Source organism: Anarhichas minor, unplaced genomic scaffold (assembly GCF_050575085.1).
Source record: "Anarhichas minor isolate MPS153535 unplaced genomic scaffold, ASM5057508v1 ptg000017l, whole genome shotgun sequence".
Lineage (NCBI taxonomy): Eukaryota > Metazoa > Chordata > Actinopteri > Perciformes > Anarhichadidae > Anarhichas > Anarhichas minor.
Window position 1 is genome coordinate 11816845 of NW_027466463.1, and position 21160 is coordinate 11838004.

At 42.5% G+C, this 21160-nt stretch overlaps 3 protein-coding genes across 11 annotated transcripts; 1 reads left to right on the plus strand and 2 right to left on the minus strand.

Moving 5' to 3' along the window:
• Positions 1-218: 218 nt before the first annotated feature.
• On the plus strand, positions 219-3756 carry dnaaf3l (dynein axonemal assembly factor 3 like). Of its 4 annotated transcripts, none has more exons than XM_076093617.1 (12): positions 219-339; positions 461-543; positions 816-922; positions 1024-1117; positions 1224-1378; positions 1476-1676; positions 1773-1895; positions 1983-2105; positions 2252-2396; positions 2741-2855; positions 3014-3088; positions 3290-3756. In XM_076093617.1, the coding sequence occupies exons 2-12, from the start codon at positions 462-464 to the stop codon at positions 3429-3431; spliced, it is 1362 nt and encodes a 453-aa protein (XP_075949732.1). In that variant the 5' UTR covers positions 219-339; position 461; the 3' UTR covers positions 3432-3756. The 4 variants fall into 4 exon arrangements, with proteins under 4 accessions (XP_075949732.1, XP_075949734.1, XP_075949733.1 ...); XM_076093618.1 differs by having other exon boundaries at positions 255-276; XM_076093619.1 differs by lacking the exon at positions 3014-3088.
• Positions 3634-5477, minus strand: LOC142951809 (troponin T, slow skeletal muscle-like). 3 transcript variants are annotated; one of them, XM_076093623.1, is made up of 8 exons: positions 5340-5477; positions 5135-5251; positions 4918-4995; positions 4723-4836; positions 4537-4646; positions 4289-4379; positions 4160-4200; positions 3634-3858 (listed from the first exon to the last, which is right to left on the minus strand). In XM_076093623.1, exons 1-8 carry the CDS (start codon positions 5424-5426, stop codon positions 3813-3815), a joined length of 684 nt encoding a protein of 227 aa, XP_075949738.1. In that variant the 5' UTR covers positions 5427-5477; the 3' UTR covers positions 3634-3812. The 3 variants fall into 3 exon arrangements, with proteins under 3 accessions (XP_075949738.1, XP_075949739.1, XP_075949736.1); XM_076093624.1 differs by having other exon boundaries at positions 5355-5476; XM_076093621.1 differs by having other exon boundaries at positions 5135-5398.
• A 4552-nt stretch (positions 5478-10029) lies between these two features.
• On the minus strand, positions 10030-20608 carry LOC142951811 (carnitine O-palmitoyltransferase 1, liver isoform). Of its 4 annotated transcripts, none has more exons than XM_076093627.1 (19): positions 20447-20605; positions 18545-18690; positions 17912-18051; positions 17555-17726; positions 17295-17396; positions 16810-16947; positions 16507-16584; positions 15949-16056; positions 14872-14956; positions 14230-14425; positions 13951-14136; positions 13754-13859; positions 13551-13667; positions 12855-13019; positions 12620-12748; positions 12264-12419; positions 12033-12143; positions 11734-11826; positions 10030-11442 (listed from the first exon to the last, which is right to left on the minus strand). In XM_076093627.1, exons 2-19 carry the CDS (start codon positions 18683-18685, stop codon positions 11317-11319), a joined length of 2349 nt encoding a protein of 782 aa, XP_075949742.1. In that variant the 5' UTR covers positions 18686-18690; positions 20447-20605; the 3' UTR covers positions 10030-11316. The 4 variants fall into 4 exon arrangements, 3 of the variants coding, with proteins under 3 accessions (XP_075949742.1, XP_075949741.1, XP_075949743.1); XM_076093626.1 differs by lacking the exon at positions 14872-14956 and adding an exon at positions 15420-15507; XM_076093628.1 differs by lacking the exons at positions 10030-11442; positions 11734-11826; positions 12033-12143; ... (4 more) ...; positions 13754-13859; positions 13951-14136 and adding an exon at positions 15420-15507 and having other exon boundaries at positions 14288-14425; positions 20447-20608.
• Between the last annotated feature and the right edge of the window lie 552 nt (positions 20609-21160).

Below are 21160 nucleotides of genomic sequence, written 5' to 3' on the forward strand. Positions count from 1 at the left end.
GAGTCCTATTTCACATCAATGCTTATCTTACTCTCATAATATTAGATAGAAAGGAGTATTATGGATGATACAATTATCCAACAACGTTTCATAATAATCTGTTGGTCTAAAATCTAAAAAGACAGGAGTGTACATCTTCTACTATCAAACCCGGACACATCACCACCAGTAGAGGGCTACACATTTAGAAAATGTTGCTTGGCAACAGAACTCAAACTTTCTGTTCAGACGGTAAACTGGGTTAGCTGCAACTTGACTCAGGAGTCAGACTGTGAGGTGCGTTTTGTTTCAGCGCACAGTATCTGGTCGCAGCTTACGGCCATTCATTACCACAGTGAGGTGAGGCCGGTCTGTGCTTAATTGATAAGCTAACACTAATTGTCCTTTTGAGTAACGTTACTGTTTGCTAGCGTTAGTTAACGGCCGTGCTAAGCTAAGCTAACACTGTTTCACGTCACAGGATGAGCGCTGGACGGGCCTCTGAGGGCGCTGGCTGCATCACCTGGTGGGGCTTCAGTCCTGCGCGCGACCTGCTGAGTACGGGTGAGAGCCTCAAGGTGCACGTGCATCAGATCAAAATGATCTTCACCTCAACTAAAATCCATGTTAGTGCGTTGATATTAATGATCCAATATAATAATTAAACACCCCGGGGCCATTTTACATAATGAACATTTTTTAGCACTAAAAGTACATTTTGTTACTTTTGTAGTAACATAAGCGCAATTTTGTATTGCAGTATTTTATTGTAGTACTGCAACATGCAACTCTCTCTCTCTGTCTCTCTGTCTGTCTGTCTGTCTTCCTGTACTCAGGCCCTGTGAGACTTGAAGAGGACTTCAATGTTTTACTGGTTGGCAGTGGAGATCCACGACATATTTTGAAGACCATTTCTGGATTGAAGAGCCAGGAAAGCCTTCATGTGAGCCTCTCAGTCTCTTAAACTGTCACGTTTAACAAATTAATATCAAATTAATATCCTCTACTGTGAGCTGCACACTCCTTCTCTCTGCTCTACTGCAGGTGTGGGTGATAGAAGACAGCATGGAGGTGGTGGCTAGGCAGCTGCTGCTCCTCTACCTGGCACTGGTGCCGAAGGAAAGCATGGGAAGTAATGGTGGGTGGGATTGTGTTTGAAGTATTGACTTTATAGAGTAAAGAATATGAATACAGATAAATGGGCCGTCAATATAAAGTGGTTTTGCCGCGATTTCCGTTTTCAGAGAAGACGGAGGTTTTCTTGGAGGTGTTTGGGAACGGTGAGATCCGCAGTCAGACAGAAGAGACGCTGAGACGTGCAGCATCACAGCTCACTCTGTCTGTTACTGAAACACTGGAGACAGCCACACACGCCTCTCTGAACACAACTCTTCTCAAGGTACAATCATTTGTAAAACGAAGCCTATCCTCTGTGTTTCTTTAACCTCATGAACGATATTAGACTAGACTTTCTCGTTCTTTGAATAATAATTCAGTTCAAGGAGCGAGACGAGCTGGCCAGGATATTCAAGTTGTGGACCCAGCCTCGGCCTTCATCATCCTCCTCAGAGTGCGCTGCCCCTGTCTTAATGTCCACAGCCTGGGATTATCGGGTCAGGCAGCACCTTGGAACACGCTACGACTCCAAGAAGAGCTGCTTCGACTGGGACCTCATAATGAAACTGCATGAGAAAGGGGTATTTTAATATTCTTTGTTTTGTTTTCGAAGGTTAGACACTTGGAAGCTTAAATGTTGCACTGAAGTATCACGGACATTCTTTCTGTTTCTGCAGTGTGGCGTCATCAACAAACAACAATATGCACAATGGAGGGAGCGGGGTTTGGCGTTTGAAATGAGGGAAGGTGTCTACCAAAGAACCAATCCAAGTTTGCTCTCTTCAAGAGTGTTCAGTCAGGTAATTGTTGGTCTGTCTTTCTGCACAATGTTTCTCCACAATGCGGCAATAAGATAACATGACGGAACTGTGTGTGTATCTGGACAGAAAGGGGGGAAAGTGTCTTACAGGGGCTACTGGGGTGACATAGTTTCCAGTCCTTATCTCTCCTTTGGCATTGAAACTGCTGACAAGAGCCTGCTGAAGACACAGAATGGGCAACACATCAAGGTCAAATATACAGTAGCAATGGCTCAGGTTACATGTTGGATTATAGTGATGTCTCCGCATCCTTTTATCGCACAGCTGCAGTGAGTTGTGAATACCCTGAGGAACATATTAATGCTTTCTGTCCCTTCCTTCACTCACATCCACAGACGGCCCAGGATATCTCTTTTGCAAACGTTCAGGAATTGTTCCAGTCCCTGTCCAGCAGGCGGGGCTGCCCCAACACCTCTCAGTCGGACGCAAAGGCAGAGGAGCCACCCCCCGAGGCGGACCGAAACTCTGTCACCATTAACGGTAAATGGCTGTTAACGCTAGCAGGCCACATCATCATTAGATGGTTGTCGGTGCGGTGCGGGTAAGAATAGCTCGCGCGATAACAAAAGCAGTTTAACTCACAGTGAAAACGTTAAGACTTGAGAAGTGAGAGATTCAATTTGATTATGTTGCATACATTTTTTGTTTCAGTGTGTTTTAATGCACATGTTTGAAAACATGAAAGAAGTGTAAATGGGGAAATGTGTCTTTTCAGTGTATGGGAGATCACTTCCCATCCCTCTGAATCCTGTTTTGATGTTCAGCACACAGAAAACACTAAATGTGTGTGAAACCTGCGCTGAATTTTCTCAAATCCTCTTCAGACTTGATGCACCTGAATGGGATCTCTGTGACATTCCTGCCATCGGACTCACTTTACAAACTGCCCGAAAAACAGAAATATTCCCACTTCTTTAACACCATCTACTTCTCTGCCAGGTGAGAGCTTTCTGAATCCATAATCAATATTCTCTTGAACACAAATATAGTAACTGAATCTAAAACAGGATCCCTTCGCCATCTTGACCGCAGACTACTGACGTGACCGCTCACCGTGTTCCATTTCTGTGTTTTTGTTTTCTGTCCATGCTGCTAAGCCGCGTGCACCAGTTGGGCCCGACAATGAGACAGATTGCAGCACCAGACGCTGTGCTTGTCGTGGAGTTGGCCAAGTGAGGGTTTTTATAGTAACATGGTTTGTTACCATGGTGGCAATACATTCACCAAGAGTACAGTGACTATGCTCTGTTATCCGCATGAGCTGTTCTATATTTCTTTCTGCTTGCTACACCGTCCCATCTGTAAGTTCTGTGAATGATGACTGTAATGCGTCTGTTGCGTTTAAGTTGTATTTGTGTGTCATTGTGAAACAGGTACATTTTGGATCTGACTAAAGAGCAAGTAGCAGGCTTTGCAGAGAAAGTGGCGAGCATCGCTCTGGAGGCTGAATTTGAGGCGTGGCGTGATGAGAAGAGCGATGACGTCCATGCTGTTTTCGTACCACAGAGGAAGTAACGCTGGTTCATTTATTCTGCTCCCATTGTCAGCAGCTTTACCTTCACAATATATGCAACAGTCAAGGTGATATTGCCTCACTTCACAAGAACTTATGCAGACAGAGTTTATTTTAGTTAACCAGCCAATAAGGAGCAACATTCATTTTTGTAGTAGCTGTGAACTTTTCCATATTTTGATTTTTTTAAGAATAATAATCCAATTTAATTTACAATTTGAAAGCCATTCAAGAAAATATCCATTTTATGTATTTGTGCATTTTAATAAATACAGATGCAATTGCAAGTGGATGTATTGTAATAACTGCCACACGTAAAATCTATAATCTTGTCCAGAATCTATTGAACTGTCTTCTTGTTTCATCGTGCCTCCTCTGAGAGTTCACTTCCAGCGTCCTCCGACCTTCCCCTTACCGTGGACCTTTTTGCTGCATTGAGACAAGAAAAAAATATATGAAGTAGATTATGAACAGTTGTAGTCTGCACAGAAATGACCATCAAGTGTGACTCATTGGAGGTGGATATCACTTTACTTTCATGGCTTAGATGTTGTGCATCCAGTGAATGAAGTGGCAAATGTTAAGAGCTGTGAGTTTGTTATTTCCTGTGTTACTGTGACTGTTGCCATCCGTCTGTGGTATGTTTGCATAGTCGATGCAAAGTAGCATCATACCATACACTACTTTTTGGGGTGTGAAGGTTGTGTGAAGGTAGAGCAGAGTGACTCACAATTTCTGAGCATGTTGGAGTCTGTTCAGGAGGACGTTGATCTGAGAAAAAACACACAAATTACGTCACAAATTATATATATATATATTTACAATACCAGTTTTGTATATTCTCGGTTCGATGGCTCACCTCATACTTCTGCCTCTTCGTCTTTTCAGTCAGGTCGAATTTCTCTGACTCCAGCTGGTAGATACATTCCCACATCTCCTTGGCTCTCTCTCTAAAACACACCGAGCATCAACAAGTTGAGAAGGCATTCGTACAACAATGTACCTGCTTTCAAAGGTAATGGATGTTTATTTAAAATGAACCCAAATCTCTTCGCAACCATAAACAAAATTCTAAATGCATCAGTCTTTAATGGACCTTAAACTGACCTCAGGCCATCCTCTCTCAGGGTCTCGATAGCCAGCGGCTTGCGTCTCTCTGACAGAGTCTTCCTCTTGATTTCCCTCGCAGTTTGCTTTTTGCCACGCCTCTGCTCTGCCTGCAGGAAACACAGCTCACTTTCTTAGAGGATCGGACAGACGTGAACTCTGACGCTGTAAATGTGTTATTCTGACCTTGGCCAGGAACCCTCCGAAGTGAGCTCCCATGTTGGAGAGCACTTTCTTCTTCTTGGCCTCATCCTCTGCCCTCTTCTTGGCCTCTTCGTCCTCTTTCCTCTGTCTCTCCACCTGAGGAAGTCAGGTCAAAATATTGTGATCCGAGCGGATTTTTTTTAAAACACATGTAATACAAAGTTAAACGTTAATTACTGCAATCCGTGTCTGTCTGTCCCGCTCTTTTTCAGCCCTCACACGCTGCTGCTCAGCTCTTTCTGCCCGGCGGTTCTCCTATTACAGAAAAAAACATGTCCGCCTGACTTTCACGCATGGCTCAAGTTTCATCACTGTTGTTCTGAATCGTCGGTGTATCCTGACAAATCTCTCTCTCTCATGCAAATACGTGGGGAACTAATGGACAAACGGTTACAATCCTGTCTTTGAGTCCAATCAGCTCCTCTTCCTCTTTCTTCCTCTGCTCAAAGTGGACATCAATCAGAGTCTGCAGCTCCAGAAGGTCTTTCTCCATCCTCTTCCTGTGGATATCCTGTCGGGGACCAGTGGATACACGGATCAAGATTATTGAATGCCTGTTTTTGGTGCTATAATCGTGTAAATGTTCCATTAACAACAACCTTGAAGGAACATACATCAAAGTCAACCCTCTCCCCCTCAGGGATTTTAGGGGCAGCGAGCTGTGTGACCGGCCTGTAAAATAACATGACGGCATATCAACATGTTCAATCTTGAGTATTTTTACTGCATTTTGCGGTAAAATCCCACAATATGTTTAGATGTTTAGTATTGCCACGTCAATCTTACTTGTATTTGGGGCGGTCTTCTTCAACATGTCAGCCAGAACAGCAACAAAAAAGGGAATCAGTTTTTTTTTTGTTTTCATAAACAAACACAGGAAATTATTTCCTGTTTAACTCCAATAGGGAAAACAATTAGGTTTTAAACATAGAAAAAACCACAGTTTATGGCCAATGTTCATATGATACTAGGCTTGTGAACCGCTCTATGAAAGAACAGCATTTCTTTTATCCCGTTAGAGAGAACTCAAGGTTTAAAGTTTCCTGAATTCTTGAATTTGAATTGAAGTTCAACTCTCTTGGAACAATATGCAAACACCGGATGGATGACAACATGTAAATGCATATTTACATTTTGAAGATTCTCATCTTTCACTGACAGGTTGCTGTTACAGCTTGTACACCTGAGTGTGTTATTCCTAAGGCAAGGTCGATAAAATCAACACAGTCTCACCTCCCTCCCCCTGCTCCTCGTCTTCTTCTGGAGAAAGAAAGAGTGACAAGGCGATTGAGCTGATAGAAACGATGAAACTGCGGTTTTATTAAATGAATGAGTGAAGGTCCTTACCCTCTTGATGGACTCTAAATAAACAATAATTGAATGAATACATCAGACAGGCCTTAAAAAAAATGTTTCATGAATGTAGAACAGTTTATAAGGACTGGATTGACTTACCCATGGTCTTCAAACTCAGACATGGTGACACTGGAGAGAAAACCATCAATATAAAAATCAGTACTGTTTCAGATGTGTAACAGCATATACAGTACATACCCAACGTGTGAAAGGTGTCAAATTATTTAGTTCATGATTTTTCAAAAGGTAGATCTGAGAATGCATTAGCTGAATACATTAGAATACGTCTTAAATGATCACAAAACAACATGGGTTTGTCAAATATTACATCGAGCAGCAAACAGACCAAGTACAGTTGTGATGCATCGGTTGGTGTTTGCCCTCTTAAAGCTGGAGTATGTTGAATTTGAAAGAATAAAAACACAACCTTCCACTTACAGATGAAAAACACAGCCTTACTCCACTCAGTAAACAGGAATGTTGTTGCTGCAGCCTTATTTGGTGTGCTATGACCACTTTACAAAATGTAAATATTGCTGCGTAAATGGGTTTTTTGGATCACTTTGTTGGACTTTGTGTCTCTTCTCTATTCGTGCCACCGTTTCACAACATTTTAGTTGAGTCAGGTCGCCTAATGACACATTTGAAGGTATTGACACGACAAAAGGTTGGAAAATGAGAATACATCCATTGTGCTATTATTTTGTAGGTATCACTTGTGGCCACATCGTCTCGACAAAAATCCGATGTATATTTAACATTTGACTATCTTAATTATACATCTGAATTCCTGGCATGGAGATAATTTAATGCAATTACTGGACCTTCACTGAATATGTTTGCATTCTCAATAGTGAACACATTTCATGATGTATGAGCATTACATGATCAATGCAGGCCAGCGCTTTTGTTCAAAGAATAAGAGAGAGCAGAAGGCCATTTGTCACTAATGATCTAGGAATAGAAGTGGTCAGAGGAACTATTAGGTCGCAGCAGTGTCCTGTTACCCAGGATAAGAGCGAGGTATTAGCTGGGCAATCTGCAAGAGAGAATGTGGGATGGGGAGATTAAGGTGGTCGGCTGGCTGCTATTAACACCTGCCAAGTCCTCTATTATCATTTGATCTGTTTGCAGTCTCACTGAACTCAGGGGATATTTAAATGTGTGTGGAGTCCCATAATATTGTCTCATTACTGACCATTATTTAAGCTTCTTTTACATGTATTTCAGTGGGACTTGGTACAGAAGATACAGAATTATAAATGTGCAGAGTACAGAGTCGAAGCCGTTGGTTTCTTGGTAGACACACAGACCATTTTTTCCAAAAACTATTTTCAATGAACAACTGGAAGGCCTCCCAGACTGCCTGTCTTTGAGCGCATTAACATGGCAGATCAAGCACTGAGGCCGCCCTCGTCTCTCAGATCCTGTCACAGTTAGTTTTTAGCCAAGATATCAGGGCATGAGCATGTGAATCTGAATAAACACCGGCACAAAAGGCAGATGAGGGATTGGGAGAGGAATTCATCACAATGCTTCACTGTTGATTGTTTCTGACCAAAACTGACCAACACAGACGGACGGAGACGCCAAGGGCAACAAGAATAACTTCTCACGTCTTTGGTCATTTCAGAGAAATAATAGACCTTTATTGTCACTCGACGGAATTTAACTGCAATCTAGTGGAATCGATTTATATATTTCAATCAATATCAACATGATATAGCTTCAAACAAGCAGATTCTGAATGTATTGTCTCTGACGTTGTAATAAAACACGTCTGAGCACGTTTAGACTAAACAAATCTGACATTCATCAATCATTGTCAATTTCAAAAGTTTTAAAGCAGCTTTGATTTAATCAGTTATTATTGGCTATTACAGTATTTAAATGTGAAAAGTGCAATAAATGTTTTGGGGTATTTTTGCAGACTTACAGGCAGCAGAAACAAGCTTTGATCACAGTGACACATCAGCACCTTTTAAGTTAATACGGCGAAGTTGACACGTCCAGCAGACACGGGGTAACATTATTCATTTGGATCATTCATCATCTGCTAAATGCTCCATTATGCTCACAAGCTGATCGGTTTCTATCTGTTAGCCTGGTAGAGCCTACAGTGGGTTTTAAGTTGCTAAAAGTAGCCTCCTGCTGTGAGAGCAGTGGGTGTGAATCAAAACATTAAAAGTGCGAGCCAGAAAATGACAACAATAAGCTGAAAGCTCTGCAGTTCAAAGAGGAACTGTTGCTTTGGTGATAACTCTCTGGTTCACTACTGTGAGAAACCCTCTTCACATTAATCATAGCCATATGATCCATTGCTATTATAGAAAAACATTGATTATAGCAACTTTAAACAGCCTTGAAAATCATCTAGCAACGTCGTTCAAAACGATCACAGTCCATAAACAATGCAATCAAACCCAATGGTGTGCACGCTTTTGTATAACTATGTAGTTTTTGTATGACTACATACAGATTACAGTACCAGATACAAATGATGGAAGACTTCTGGATGGTCACATATTTCAAATAATCACAGCACCGTACAAGAAGAAACACCCCGGCTCAGAGAGAGTGTAGAGGAAAAGTCAAAGCACGTAGGCCTACCTGAACAGCGAAAGAGAAGGATGTTTGACTGATGATGAAAACAAGGGGAGTAACAAGTAGAGGGGAGATGGGGCTTTATATAAGGGGGTCCTCTGGGGTGACGGAGAGGTGACTTGAGAGGTGATAAAATGTGGGTGAGTGTGTGAGGCAAGATTTAGAAAAGAAGGACAGGGGACTGAATGTGGATTATTGGCGGCTTTTGTGAGCATATGCTGAAGTCTGACGGGCAGGATGATGAGCGAAGGGTTTGTTGCTGACCTCACAGCTGAAACAAGACACAGAAAGACAGGTGGCAGGAAACAAACCGAGACAGACAAGGAGGCAAAAACAAGCCAATTTCTGTCAGGACACATTGAGATCCTGTGTCCGTCCGTCCGTCCGTCTATCTATCTATGGAGATACAAAAGGAAACAAGAGCAGGTCATACACAACACCTTTAGGTCGGTGGCTCTAACTACATAATTACACTTGCCTCTTATACATGTTTTTGTGGAATGCAAATATGCCCCTGAAATAGTCAAAAGCAAACAGCATTTCCATATAGACAAATATGAAAGCTCATGGGAACAACCAAAAAACACACGATAAAAAGAAAGCGTAACATCCTGCAGAAGTCTCTCACAAAGACACACCTGTGGATCAGGTAAGAAGAAGAATTAGGATATTTAGACTTTATTCATAAAATGTAATCTTATTGTCGACAATATATCTTTAGATGGGAAATGGTTCAGTGAAGCAACACTTCCTTTTGTCTGTCAGGGTGGTAAGATGGCTTTAATTTGACTTAGTTAGTGATGTCACTCATCCTCTTGATGCTCAGCTGCATGACCTTATTGTTATTCACTTTCATTGACAAGAGATAGATCGTTAGCTTAGCATAAAGACTGGAGACAGCTAGTCTGGCTCTGTCTAAAGGTAACAAAGTCCACCTACCAGCACCTTTATTGTTATATCCGGTTTGTTTTATTCGTAGGAATACACCACAAAGTCCCTGCTGCTGGCCAATAAATAGTCAGCCAGTTTCCAGTCAATATGCTAAGTGATTATACACTAAAGAAAACATATATATATTTTATTTATTTTTAAATTGTCTAATCAACCAAACATTTCGCGGACCCCTTGCAGTACCTCTATGTACATAGAATAGCTGCATTTTGGGTAATGTAGGCACCTGGTTTTGACAAGGAAGCAGAAAAAAAGAGATATTGCTGGTTCAAATCTCTTTTTTTATTTTTTTTAAACGGTCCATTATGAGTCCAACTATGTTATGGGAGTGCTATGCTAAATCAGTGGAGTACTCTTCTCCTCAACAGAAAGAGACACTTTTAGCTTTTTTCTTTAAGAAGTCCTTTATTTTCTGCTGTGATATTGCAGATATTTCTGCAATATCTGATAGTAATACTACGACACAAGCTCAACAGAAAAAGAAGAGGCAGTAATCGATGAAGAATAACTGAGGAACCCGTGTCACTGGTACACAACTTTCTTTGAATCAGACGGCTTCACTCCACATGTAATCCACATGTGACCGGCAGCTGTGCTCAAGACTAAACAAACACCTGCATATGGTATTCACGAATATAGCTTGCATTGTTATGGTGCTTGTTTAATAATACAGTGATGAAAATAATTACAAAACAGATGAATAGATGGCAGTGAAATATCTGGAGTTCATTACAGCACAGCTTCAACTCGGTAAGTTTGAAATACTGACCACTGAAAGGACAATTGAGCTACATTATTTGTATGTACATTTTGAATACGTTTGAAAACATAAAGGTATTTCCTGGGTGAGCTGGCCCTGAATATAACACCAGTCAAACAGTAATGCCAACCTATGAATTTTATGAGCCATGTCATTTCACTACATGTATAAACAGCCCGGCACTCTCAGCACAGCATTACAATCATGTGTTTTTGTAGAAAGCAGATTTATACATAACGAGTAAACAATAAGAAGTCCCAGACTTCCAATAGTTCAAAATGTGTGGCGGCGTCACTGTCACAGCGATGTTGCATTCAGATGGAAGAAAATGAAATCACCTCAACAGCCCTCCGTGTTTTCCATCTGCGCTAATGTGCCAAGACTCAAGATGCGTCACGCGCTCCCAAAAACATTTTACAAACAAATTCAACAACAGAAAATCAGTGGCACGAAACGTGTGGCACAATTAATGGTGTCAGAACGTACTGCACTTGAATGTATATCAAATTAATCCCTGTAATAAAGTAGAGTATTAGGAATTTCTTCCCTAACTTTGAGTGGTGCAATTCATACTGGCCTTTTAATAATAATCTATAATATGTCTTGACAAAAACGTACCAATGGTTTGTCTGTTAAAGCTAAACCAATAAGAAGCAGTGTACTTGAATCCCACTTCTCTTTGCTTCTCACACACCTATCACACAGGTAATACACACACACACACACACACACAAATTCAGATACATATCGGTTAAAACATCACCTCCATTTTTTTAGTTTTCTCTTCATCTGGCTGGCTAAAAAAGAAATCTCCCAATGCATGAGGGAAAACAAAACTGTCTGTCCTCAATTCATTGTGTAACATTTATGCTTCCCTTCAGCATCTCTTAGCCCCGAGTAAGCGCCTACAGGTCTTTCTTGACTTCTGGCCGCATCACTTCTGTCTTCCTGACCTGGGTTTGGTTGGGGCACAGCAGCTGTAGCAGGTCGCGCAGAGCTTTTCTAATCTGAGCACCAAATTTATTGGCACCCTGGAGGGGAGACATGGAATAAAGAACAAGGAGATTAATGTGTCTGGGGGATAAAAAGGAATTAGCATTTTGACATAAATTCATCCAAAAAAGTTTTTACGTCATTTGATGAGACAGATAAACTTTAAGTCCGAATTACTTCACAACTTGGGGGTTCAAAAAAAGCTCTGCTCAAAACATAAATGTGTCGTTAATATTTTTAAATCTCCAGTATTGATATCTGTATGTGTTCCACTTGTATGTTTCCACTTGTCCTGTGCAGCATACTATTGCTACTTTCATTGAACTCACAGTGTCCGGACATGAGTGCTTGCATGTGATGTGGAAGTTCAACATGTTCTCTCCCAAAGCGCAGTAGCACACCCCATAACCGTCATCAGCCACCTGCAAGAGATAAAGACAATATTTATTATACTCACGGCTGCTGAATGAATATCACAAACCTGAGCCGCTTTCAAAAAAGAAAAACAACAAAACAAAACTAGTAAAATGACTGCTGCTAATGAATGCTACGATGGCAAAATCTTTGTTTCTGGTTTCTAGTTAAGTTACTTAAACAGCTAAATGATTTTAGTGAGTGAAGCACTGACCGGTCCAAAGCCCCCTCCACAGGAGACGTACTCTGGGTAGTTGACGATGTCAAACATCTCCACGTGCATTGGAGTCTGACTCGTGGACAGCCGCCAGGGCTCAGATAGCACCTGAAATACCCACAAGAAGCCACTGCATCAGTTTGCTGAAGTCGCTGCTAATCTGTGTCTACTAAAGAGATAAATACTCAAACTGAAAAAATATAAAAATGACAAAGAAAAGAAATGAACCTCTTTCAAGAAAGGAGACTCCACTCTGAGGTATTTAGATACCACGTAGAGACAGAAGAGGTGTCTGTCGATGCCAGCTCCAGTCATAGCCATGCGGTATAGATGCTGGTGCTTTTCTGATGCTTCCTGGAACAAACGCCTGCACACATCTGCTGCCTGGTGGAGAAGGGCATGAGCAGGCATGACTGCTTGGCATATCAATAACAGACACTGTATGATTCATGCGATGAAAATAGCAATTAGACAGAATCATTTGCGATGCAGATTTAGTTTCCTCAGAGAACCTTTAAATGTCCGCTTTTGAGTTACTCCGCCAAAAAAGGATGGAAGTCAAGAGACATCATCCATGGTCTCACCTCTCCACCTTCCAGCGCTCGGACGAAGGCACTGCTCTCATTGGTACAGGAGCGAACCGTCTCGGTCCTGCCCTCCTTGAACAGACGGGTCATGGAGGATTCGTACGTCAAACAGAATCTCCCCTGGTCCTGGAATGCAAACACAAAACTCACATGCAGATAACAGATAATATTGACACCAAATGTCCAAATTGAATGCAGTGTCCGACACACACTGCTTCAGAGGGAGGCTTACCCTGTAGTGGGCCAACTGAAGAGCCAGCTGTATGAAGGCATCTGGGCTGACTCGACACCTTTTGATCTTTCCTTTGCCAAATTCTTCAAAGGCGAAAACGTGGACGTCCACATCGTCAGCCAGGGCCTGGGCCACTGCCAGAGACCCGGAGATCTGCTCCTCACACTGAGACGGACACATCCAAACAGCTCAAATCAACACGACTGAGATACCTATAACCGTTGTGCTGTGGTTTCAAAAGAACGAGCAACGCTTCCGCAGTGTTACAAATAGTGAGTCAGCTTTTATCACCGCTTTTTACATCACTATTTACATGAAATATATCTATCAGTTTGCTAGACGCTCGTCTTTTCAATCCAACTGATCATTTTCAAAATGTGAGTGAGTGTGTCTCACACTTATTTCGCATACTGCTACACAAACTGCGTAATATTTTGGGTGGCCAGTTACTGCTGCATGCTGAAGGAGCTCTTGTGGTTGCAGTGACTCACACTTTCTCAAAACACCTTTTATTGCCCGTTGATTGATGGACTGCTGACTCCTCGCTCACCACTCTAAAGCGGCGGCCAAAATAAAAGCTTCAACACCAGCTACGCCCGTGAGACGCAGTCGAGACGCGTGCCTGCACAGAGCCGCTGCACACATCTGTACAGGTTAATTATGGAGTTACGGGCAAGGTGTGGATGGATAACTAACTTCTGGAGGGATTTCCCAGTTCAGCTTCTGTGGCCCGGGTAGTGATGAATCCACTTCTCCTTTGCAGTGACCCTCTGCATTGTAACCGAGCTGGAAACAGTCCATGGACAAGACGTACTGGAAGCACACAACAGTTATAAGTGATTGCCTCTAAGAACCAAGCGACAACAACGTGGAACTTACTTTTCCTGCCTGTTCCTTACCTGCCAGGCGTGTGATAACACTGGTGCATCAGCCCAGGAGTGCTCTCCATTTAAGCCCATCTTTCCATTCTTGAAGTAAACAACGGTGAAGGACTTGTCAAACCACCTGCATGACGACCAAGATAAGGATTGAAAAACACAAAAATTAGAAACTAGGTGACTTTCACAAGGCAGTGATCAGTTAAGGGTAAAATTACCTGTCGTAACATTTCCCGTGCAACAGGGATTTGGCGTATGAATCTAATCTAGTCGGGTCATCCGCCATCCCGCCCTGCTCCTCATCATCCAGGGTCACAAAGAAGGCGGCTTTCTCGATGTAGTCCAGAGACCGTTTATTGACCCCACTGCTGAAATACTTCGCCCTGGCTTTAGCCCATGGAATCCTGGGAAACATTTCAGAGGAAGATTATGACATTGCATCAAGGATGCACTGTGTTGTCCATGTGATTTTACCACAGGTGGCTTGTCACACTGACCTGTCTCCAGCGGTCAGGGCCCCCAGTTTGGCCTCTCCTTTGGAAGGAGGTGACGGGTCATCCAGGATCTTCTGAATTTGGGATTCAATCTCCCTGGGCGACAGGAGTCTGCCTGCATGGTACATCCTGAGACGGAAGTAGCGACCCCTGTGGTATACCGCTATGTAGTCACTGTCCTGCCAATGCTGCACAGTGTCTTCGCGCATTTAAGAAAACAAAAATACATATTTTGTTAATTGAGTCAAAGGCCTGTCATAGAAACACAAAAGCATCAGAGATGATGCGCTTAATGTGTGTGTGTGCCTTGTGCTTGTGTTTACTCTGTCTGTCCTACTGGCATGGGTTCCTGTCACATTCATGTCACGATTCATACATTTTTAGTCGGGACTAAAGGACACAACAGCTGCATCTGTTTCTTTACATCATGGTTCCTAATTTGAAATGATTGATGGATGACTTTTAAGATGTTGGCTCATTAACATAATGGACAGGGAACATTTACTATATGTGAGACAGGGATCGTCATTTGACATTCTTAATCAGACACAGTAAAACATGTTATGCACACATATGTTATCATATTGGTTTATTTAGAGATCTAAAACTAGGATTGGGCCAGTTGTGTAAAAATATAAATACTACCTGTTAGTGTTCCAGGGATTCGACAAGTGTCAAACATCCGCTCAAATTGATAGGAGCAGCAAGGAACTGCAGACCTTAACATCCACTGAGCACGATAAAGAGGGAGGGGCCAGTACAAAAAAGAAAGGAAGGGAGAGAAAGAGGGAAAGGAAAAGGATAGAAAAACACACACAGGGGTGTGTGGAGGAAATAGAACGAGAACCAGGGAAGAGAGGGAAGAAAAAGATGAGAAAACAAAATTTGTGGGCAGAAGAAAATAGACATTAGTTAAGAGACAGACCATTTCCAGAAACTGCGATGAGACCAGAAGGCAAGTGGAGACAGATGAGAGGCGACAGGATGGCCTGTACAGCAGACATACGATGACTCAGTGAATCACGGCAAACTCACACACACACACACACCGTCTTTCACACAGTTCTCTCTCCCACGCTTTAACTCCAGAGGGCTCAGACACCTTCCGTGTGCCTCGTCATCTCTGAAGCACTGCTCACTTGCTGGAGCTACCTGCTCTCAGCTATCAGCACCGTGTATGTGTGTCTCTTTACCGGTCTCCTCTCCAGGAATGCGCGTGGTGTTGAATACCCTCTCACACTGAGCTGAACACAGAGGAATGACAGTGCCGGGAATGCGGGTCTGGGAAAACGGAGAGAGGAGAGGACGAAGGGCGAGGACAGAGGAGACCAGCGGAGGGATCGTAGAGTCAATCAAAAAGAGAGGAGACGAGTGAGAGGACATGAGGGAAGGGAGTGAAGAGGAATCAAGCGAGTGAGAGACAGGATGAAAGGAGTAGAAGAGGAAGGAGTGAGACATGAGCATATGAGAATGTGAGGGAACATGAAAACAAAATAAATGAACGGAGATGAACAGGATATCTACCAAAAACTTGCAAGACACACAAACGGCAAATCAATCAATGAAAACATGTACTGATGGTGTCATCATTATGATCAGGTTCCACAAAGAAATATCCAAATGTGTCTGTAGAAGTCTTCTGTTGCCATAGCAGAGAGGCATGAATTATGAACGCCTCGGTGTATTTGGGGCAGCTGGGGGGTGGACTGGTGTGAAACTCACAGGTTTAAGCTCTTCTTTGTTGAGTTTGCGGCGGTATAGGAAGTATGCGTGAAGGCTGTTGCCTGCCCGGGCCGCCTGGATGGGTGTGGGCGTCACATACATGAAGTCCTGGGGAGAGAACGCACAGAGACAGGAAGTCAGGAGCAGCATAAACATGGGTCATCCAAAACCAGAGGATCCGAAAGTACGCCTGGGATCTTCTCAGTTACTTGATCAAAAAAAACAAAGGACTGTTTATTGAACATTCTTGAGGAAATAGTTGAGTTTTTAGAGGCCATGTGTTTGAAGTTGTATTCATATAAACGTGATGAACATACATTGTAGGTTCACTTTTCCAGGATTAATAAAACAGTAAAAACAAGAGTACCTGTCTTAGTCTAACAAGCAGAAACACACAATTATGTATCCATCATTTTTCTCTCCTCGTGACAAACAAATCCTTAAATATCTCAAAGCCCGTCAAATAGAAAAAATTAACCTGTAAGGTCCAACATCAAACAGAGTCGATCCTAATGATGACTGCAGCAGGTTAAACTGGGAATCTATTTGTTGTCATACCATGCCGTAATAGTTACTGTTGACCATTATTGGGCTCCGCCCTCGTAGATAGACGTATTCCTCCCACCAGTCACTGACCTGAAGAATTAAAACACAATCATTCTTTGTGAGAGAGCTAATATTGGAGCCAACCGGCAGTCACTTCCATCACTTCCATATTCAGCCAGGATGAATAATTGAAACCACAGAACCTTACAAAGACATACATCTTTCATAGAATTAGAAAATGTCCTCTGGCCTGCTTTGCTTTGGACGTTTGAGTGATGTCTGAAGTAGCCACACTCGCTGTGGTCAACCACTTACGTAGTTGGTGGCCCACAGGGCTTTGAGTTTGAGGTACCACTGCAGGCGTTTACCGACGCTGCTCTCAAACTCCGCTGACAGCTTGGTCATGCGTTCGTACTCTGTATCGTCCATGAGCGGACGCACGGATTCCAAGTGCTAAACAAGAGAGATGCGCAAAGAAGAAGAAGAAGAAGAAGAAGGAGACGCATTGAGCAGATATAAAATGACCAATATTGATTACATAGTCTACTAAATACGGAAACATAGAACAAGGATTGTAAATCAATGAATTAACATCTATTAAAGGCCACGGTTGGTGATGTGGAAGCCTTCTACCATTACAACCACACCACCTCTCATCTGTCAGATATAGATTTAGAAGGGTGGATGATAGCATGCATTTTATATTTGGTTGAAAATGATGAATGTGCGAAAGCAATCCATCTGTTCCGCGGTCACTGGTCAGCGTGTTGTCATTTCCTCCGCTTCATGTGACGTCTCACCCTTTTGACTGTGTCCTTGGTGGCCGGCACAGGCAGGTTTGGCAGCGAACCCTGGTAGCTGTAGAGCAGAGGCTTCCTGCCAGAGAAGATCCGCACCAGCGCCTGGCGTAGAAACAGTAAACAGGGTTTTCTTTGCAGCATAAAACACACAACAATTTGTGAGTATGAGAGGACATAAAAACTGCCACTCAGGACAATGAAGGGCATTGTTTGTTTACAGTAACAAATAGAACAAAAAAAAGGTGTGAGACAACACTGACCACCCAGACTTTGGTGGTGGTGGACATCTTGCCGTGCTTCTCAAACATCCAGCGGTGGTAGGAGAGAAGCTGCTTGAGGCACAGGCGCATGGTGAAGATGAGCAGGAGCCACAGCATGGTGCTGAAGAGCACTGCTGACACCAACGTCTGGCACTGGTTACTCATAGACTGGCTGCAAACAGAGGGAGAGCAGTGAGTGTAACATATAACCGAATGAACAAGAAAACGACTCCTTTCTAATATGTATCACTCATCTCTCTATAGCACAATGTATAATCAGGGAAAGGGAACATTTGGAGTCTGCAGGGGTTGATTGGTGAATCTTTAACACTATCCTGGAGTCACGAGAGGTGTTACCTGACTGGCAGGTGCTCCTGTATCTTGGCTATGAGTCCCATGGAGGGGTCGGAGCGCGTGTACATAGTAGCCAGGATGGCTATGACCACGAACAGCCAGGAGGACGGACTCGCAGGATAAACCCCCGTGATCACGCTGTTCTGTTAACGTGAGAGAGGAGACATTTGAAATCCCGTTCTTCCTGTTTACAATCGCTGCACTGACATGCACACTGATTATGATGATTAAAGTAATACACGTCATGTGGATGCTCAAGTCTTTACTGCATTCATAAACAGAATTACACAACAAATCACTGTGAATGTAACTGTTAATTTAAGGCTTTTGCAGCAGGTGTGTGTCCGACTTGGTATGAAAAGCTTACACATTAAACATCACTTTAATCTTTAAAGCAAAGACACTGAAAAACACTGAAACCATGATATAGACAGGCCAACACAACAGAATACTTAAGATTCCTCAACATTTAGCTCCGACACAGATGCAAGTGCTGACATGAAGAGAGGGGGAAGAGCTGTAATAACTATGAGGAAGAGCCACATATGTGGTTACGGACTGTTTTTGAGTCAAAGACACGGGATGAGCGTGAACAAGCCAACCAGACAACAGGTGTGACAGCCAGAGTTGAGATACCTTGAGTCCGATGATACGCTTCTTCCAGGAGCGCACGCCAGAGAGGTAGATCTCCGTGAAGGCCTGGTGGGACAAATGAAGATCAATGCCATCCGGGGTGACCGTGAACTGGAAGGCCACCGCCTGGTGGGCCTCCGCCATGATGACTGTGCACAATGAGAGGGACAGAGAGGAAAAATAAATGTTTTATTCAACTGTGAATAGGCAGACAACAACCTAAAGGCAAAAGGAAGGAATGTGTGTGTGTGAATTGCAAAATGTGCACGCTTATGCCCGCCAAAACACGTCCATTTCACACATGAGCATTTTTAAGAGGAGCTCAAAAAGAGACACATTATTCATGAGTCCTTTAAAATGTAAAGTCAGCTTGAAACAGACAAGAGTTTGATGGGAATGCGCTGACTGTGATCGGGTATTTTTGTCTTTTGCAATAACTGCTTCTCTTCCTACGGAATTGATTTTCCTCTACAAATAGGCTATGGATAATGGCCTGAGGTTGAGTCACACTGATACTGGACTACACCCCTGTAGAGGCCACGTCTGCTCTTGTTGTTGTAGGTCAGATCTGGCAGATAAAATGTCTGCATTCACAGCGTCGTAATCCTCAGCATCAACTCTTTAAAGCCGGGCGATAAAAAAAGACCGCCAGACAATGATACCGCTTAACGATGATATTTTTGATTAGGCTACAGATATAATTGAATTGAGTAATTAATAAGGGGGAATGGGCTATGAATAGTAAGGTCTGTTTAAAGGTATATTACAGTTTATTTAAAGGTTTTTTAAAAGGAGAAAAAGGTTTGGCACGACCCTGCACTTTTTACTTGCTTGATATGTAGACTAAACAACTAAACAACAACACATTTTGATTGTCGGACAACTGCCAGACAGAAAGCAAGTAGATCAACATTGGACAGTGTGTCCAGAGCAGGAAGAGGACAGAGGGAGGCAGGGCCAGTTTGTGTAAACTAGGGGAAAGGTTAACACCTCTCAGGCCTTCAGTCATTTTCCTATTAGAATTCCTCCATCTATTGTTTGACTGCAACTTTAGTCTCATCAAGGTGATTTTGTATGTTTCTTCTGTTCCAGGTTAAGAGTAAATAACCAATTAGTTAAGTTAAGAGTCAGCTCTGCCTTATCATAACTTATCTTGACTAACCTTTGCCTGCAAGTCTGCCCAACAAGGAACTAACAGATGTAAAACACCTGCATGTGACAACACTGGGCTCTATTATGGCAACAAGTGAACATGTAATATCATCAGATTTCTGTTATCACACACACATTGTAGAAGCAATCACATAATTCAAGACACACAGATAGGATAAGCTAAATATTGTTGCACTGTATCGTTAACTAACAAATATGACATAAAATGAGGACAACTTCCAAAGTCAACAAACAACAACTACAGTCATGGTGACACTCTACACCTTTCAGCCAAGTCAACCCAAATTAAACAGCAGACAGATTGGGGGAAATGTTTATAAAAGCTAGCTAATACTGAGCTAACTTATATAGTAGTAAAACAATACCACCATGAAACGTCCTGTTTGGTCTTCAACATCAAGTACAATGTGATTAAGCAGTAGTAACAGTGTTATTAATCAGGTACGTAGTAAGTGTTATTAAGCTCGTAACATTGTTATAGCTGAAAGCTCCACACTAATGTTCAACATTAAGGAAAACCAATTGAGGCAAGATAACGCTAACTGACATTTTAACTAACGTTATCTCACTACAGCAGCTATTTAGATGAGAGCTATGCTAGTGTTGGCTAGCCGAGCGTCCCAAGCCTTTAGCTTGAGCTGGTGGGACTTCTTCACGTCCGTGGAAACGACGCGACTGTTTGTGTCTCCATTGCAACACACGACGTCATTTTCACAAACCCTGTTAGCATACCTGTTGTTGTTGTTGTTGTTTACGAAATTTCCCGAGGGTCCAGAGTAGCAGGACAGTTATAACTTCTGACGACGACGACGTGGTGTCGGCCCTCTGCACAGCTGTACTATGGATGCTCTCCTCCAGGATGGAGCTGATGCTGCCTTCACATACGGTCGGAAATGTCGCAATCACGCAGTGGCAGGTTTGTAGTGTGATGCCTGAGCTGCGTTCAGGGCAGAGAGAAGCCTGTGTCAATAACTATGTCCACCGGCTCGGCATTTATTTGGCTTTAAATGTAAAATGAATTACTGTGTTTATTTGACTTTATATGTAAGATAAATTACAGTGATTTAACGTGTGACTGTCGTATGTTTTGAATACAATTCTTGAATAAATACATTTTTATATTCGATACGGAGATGATGAACGCCAGGGACACTATTACTCAGATAAACTATCCTTACACATGTGTAGTCCTGACCTTATCTTTTATTTCCAGATGTGTTTTCTTTCTTCTTTCGACCATTTCTAACAGTCATATGTTATGGTAAACCATCGATCTGTTTGTTGAAATTATAAATTATAATTTTCCATAGAAAACTATAAGAAGGGATTGATAGCTCCAGGAGAAGCTAGTAAGTAGCGTTTTTCTCACTTTAATCTTGGTTAAGCATAGGACCAGATGTGATTATTATAGTATTTAATATTATAACAGATACTAAGTAGAACGAT